At 44.7% G+C, this 4,344-nt stretch overlaps 1 protein-coding gene across 1 annotated transcript; it reads right to left on the bottom strand.

Moving 5' to 3' along the window:
• Positions 1-604: 604 nt before the first annotated feature.
• On the bottom strand, positions 605-3,749 carry stxbp6l (syntaxin binding protein 6 (amisyn), like). The gene is made up of 6 exons (XM_070926193.1): positions 3,596-3,749; positions 2,886-3,016; positions 2,424-2,754; positions 2,249-2,347; positions 748-905; positions 605-628 (listed from the first exon to the last, which is right to left on the bottom strand). The coding sequence occupies exons 1-6, from the start codon at positions 3,747-3,749 to the stop codon at positions 605-607; spliced, it is 897 nt and encodes a 298-aa protein (XP_070782294.1).
• Between the last annotated feature and the right edge of the window lie 595 nt (positions 3,750-4,344).

Genomic DNA, 4,344 nt, shown 5'->3' with positions numbered 1-4,344 from the left:
TAACGTGACAGTTTGATGAGTGTTCAGGACACATAGAGGAGAACACAGACTGACAACATGACACTGCGCACACACACACACACACACACACACACACATCAGGAACACAGAATGATCGAGTAATATCAAATCAAACATTTAGTGCAGTTGAATCCAATTAAGTCCAAACCATGTGCAGTTACATTACCAAAAAATAAACACCATTCACCCTGAGCAGTACTACCGGTCACACAGATCTGAGGTTAGGGAGGTAATAAGTGAATGACTGTCACAGGAAGGTCTGCAGTGACTTTAAAATACACGTTAAAATGTTAAATAACTGCAGCTTAAATCCAGCTCCCTTTTTCTCATGAGGGACAGGAGATTCATCGGAAGACAAAACTTTCAAACTGAACACGGTGCGGATGATCCTCAGACCGCGGGGCTGAGTATTTAGTTCTCTGTGCTGCACTCTGTTATGAAAGAAGTAGTTTAGTAACAGTCCAAAGCCTCCTCCTGTTGTCTCCCCTCAGACACGCCTTCATGGGGAGTTAACTGCATCAGACAGTGTTAGTGTCTTTCATCTTTAACATCCTGAAGGACTCCCCCCATCCTCTAATAGACTCTACTTTGAATACTTCAAGGCCAGCTGCATGGGAAATAAAACAACGTCAAATAATTGTTTTGCTTATCATAATAAAAAACAATACAAATATATATTCATTATCAATGACTGATCTTGTAGAATTAGCTGTATGCTTTTGTCACCTTGTGGGCAGTGTCTGCAAACTGCTGGGCTTTGTGCATCAGCTCCAGAGTCTTGTCCTCAGCACGAGTCAGTCTGTCTCCACGCTCCCCCAGGGACACATTCACCCTGTGGACTACATTACCCTTCGTGCTACCTGCGACACGCTGCCCAGGCTGACCTGTTCAGACACACAACAGAAGAGAAAGCCGGTAAAGAGTGCACAGTCAGTGCGTTGAAAGTAAGAAATCAATAAAATACTGTATAGAACAAAAGATATATACATTTTTCCTGAAAGTGGTTATTATACATTAGCATTCATCCTCTGGGGGGGGTCAATATCCACAGTAAGCATGCTGACCTGACCATGGGGCCAGTGGCACTCAGGTCATGTGGGGTCATCATGAATATGCATACTAAATGTCATGACAACCTGGTCCAGAGAAAGATATATCAACACCTAGTGGCCAAAGTGTTGACAGACAGATGCACGGACAGACTGAGGAGAGGACTTCCATGTGTGATCCAACACAGACCAGCTACCGGTTTACCAGCTCTGTTCATTTTGTACCCAGTTCTGCTGAAAGTTTTCCTCATGTGAAAAAAAAGATTTTTTAGAGCTGATGGCAAATCTACCAACACAATTAACAAAGTCGCCAGTCGAGATTTCTGTATATTTAACTGTAAAACCACCCGTTCAGCGCCTGTGAGACAGAACCCTGACCCCCTGACCCATCTGATTCACTACAGCAACAGACCGCCGCATGTCACAGGTCGACTGAGGTTAAGCATGAAGTGTTGTTGAACTGTAACTTGGTGCCTCGCTGCAGCCTGGCACGTCTCCCAGCCATGACACTGCCCCCGTTAGAGGGTTCAATGGTGCGCCGTCCTCCCTGTCAGTCTCAGAGCCCCGGGACTCCTAAAGGCCGTCTATTGTACCGACCTCCCCGAAAATAAACAAAGTCTTCTCTCATCTGACCGCCACATCACAGAGAGGCCTTTCTGCTGCAGCACAGTGAGGACAATAGACAAAAGGGAAAATGACACAAGCCCAGGATGATATGACCTGAGAAGCCACGGTGGTATACAGTGAAGGTAGGGAGGAAACCTACTTTTGAATCCCAGAGTACATTGGAAGGAGCAGCAGGAGTTTTTAATGGATTGCGGATTATACCTCCTCTCTCTCTGCTAAATCCCCCCCCACACGGGTCATAAAAGAGGGCAAGCTCTGATTTATTCGGGGTCCAACGACTTAATCTGACTAACCTGACACAGTGACCATCTCAAAAGAAAGTCAAAAATATTGTGTAGTCTGATACTGCACCGGACACCTCCAGATGGACGTATGCCATCTCTCAAAGTTCAGCAGTGTCCACAGTTGGAGATAATTCTGATGACATCACCGTGACATCATCAGGGTTCTCAGACTTGACAAAGCTCCTCTAGAGCCTCAGAAGACATTTTTTTTACATTAGTAGTACGAACCATGATGAGTAAACGTTTTAAGCCGAATCACTGCCTTACCTCGACCTGGTGAGCGACTTTGGTTTGCGACCATCAGATTCTTCATACGACTCACGAAGGCTCTGCAGCGGTAGATGACCAGATTCATAGTGCAGGCGTCTGGAAGAACAAGGACAACACATTGCAACTGGGGTCATTCACATATGAACTAAATCATTTTATCCTATGACACTACCTCCTGTGAGTTTGGACTGGCAGTTGATGAACTCGGCCTGTCTGGGAGGAACGTAGCTCTTCCGTCGGGCCTGCAGGGTTCTGAAGGCAGACTTGGGTGGGGAGTCACTGCTGGTACCAGCTCCGACCTCGTGCTGAGAGGACTGACTTGCTCTCCCCTGGCGGCCCACCTTTCCCGGCTTCCCAGGCTTCCCCAGACTCCCTGCTTTCCCCTCCCAGTAGGTCTGGCAGGCGTGGTACAGGATCTGGACGAAGATACACTTCTCTGCTGATGAGCTGGCCACCCACTGGTCCACAGCATTGTCAAACACCAGGTCGAACTCTGGGCTGTCCTGGAGGAGCAAGGTTCAGCAATATATATAGATAGATAGATAGATAGATAGATATAGATATAGATATATAGATATATAATTACTGATAATTATTGGTAAGAAATGCTGAGAAATGTCCAAATCCTGCTGACCTTGTTGGGGTTGATGCCGTTGACCTGTCTGAGCTGCTCCACCGTCCACTGGGACCTCCTGGTGAAGGAGGAGGAGCCACCAAACTGCTTCACCTTTGTGATGAGGAGCTGATGTGGCCTTGTGTTGGTCACTAGGTAAACAGAGAAATGAATTCCCTACTGACAGCTTTCAACAACGGTTATACAATGGAACAACCGCTTCACATAATAAGTTTAAGTAGACTTAAGTTAAACCTTAAATAATGAATCATTTTAGTCAGGGGCACTTATGTCAAGTAACTGCAAATAAAATGATAAAATAATGAATTATTACACCACATTTACATACGTTACTGTTTGGAAGTGATCAAACTGCAACATTCGGACACTAGAGCCAATTTCACATGTGCCATTGTTGCCGGGAAACCAGAAGCAAACAGTGGTCTTGAGTCCTATACTTTGTTGACCAATGCGTCCATGCCCACCAACCTGCACCCCTAGAGGTTCTGAAGCTCTATAATAACATCACACCACTTCCAAACCGCTGCTGGAGGTCACTGCTCAGCCTCTTTTAAATGAAGGGCATGCAGCCAATCAAAGCCTCTGTTACTGATCTGAGGGTTGGACCTCCTTTCATTTTAGTGATGCATGTCTGTAAATGATTTGGCATTATTATTCATAATTTGCATGAATGCTTAGTTACGTTCCACCAAATAAAGTCACAGTTCAACCTGAGATGCAGATGAATGTGGAGTAATCTCCTTTGGCTCCAGTGGGCAGGAAGGACATCCTCTTCCTTTTCCTCCTTCGCACCTCCACTGCCACCAGCATCCGCTCATCGCGAGGGACGAAGACCTCTTTGTTGATGGCAGACTGAATGTTCATTGTGGTCCTGAGACCTACAAGGTGATGGATGACATGACTGTGCTTGTTTAGACACTGGACTAACAGTCCAGACAGCATGGGCTGATGGACTAACAGAGCCACAGGCTGAGTAATCTGTGACAACAAGAAGTGATCAGCCAAAAGCTACATCTGCAAGATATAGACAAAGTCACTGAATAATTCTTTGAGGTTGCAGTGTGCACCTGCTGCTCAAACAACATCATATACGTTACAGTATAATGATATCACACAGCACGTCGTTTTTACATGTTGCCATAGTGACTTTATTGTGTAAGACAGAAGCACTTACACACGTAAGAACTAAGACATAAATCAAAAAACATGAAAATGGGAATATATGAGGCTATACAATCTAGTGCTAGCAAGTTATTTGTCCATTCATCAACTCATCAAATAACAGAAGACAACCATCTGATCATTTATCCATCTTCTCATTAAGACAAACTCAGGGGAAGCCATGATGGTCACTTTTTAGTCATTTCAGACTTTCAGATCAGAGAAATAATAATTGTTACTTCAGCCCTAATAAAATCTATAAGAATTACAAAAGTCACTAAAATCAGTGCTACTTACA

This window comes from Enoplosus armatus, chromosome 19 (assembly GCF_043641665.1).
Source record: "Enoplosus armatus isolate fEnoArm2 chromosome 19, fEnoArm2.hap1, whole genome shotgun sequence".
Lineage (NCBI taxonomy): Eukaryota > Metazoa > Chordata > Actinopteri > Centrarchiformes > Enoplosidae > Enoplosus > Enoplosus armatus.
The sequence above is the reverse complement of the archived record's forward strand: the minus strand, read 5'-3'. Positions and strand labels throughout refer to the sequence as shown.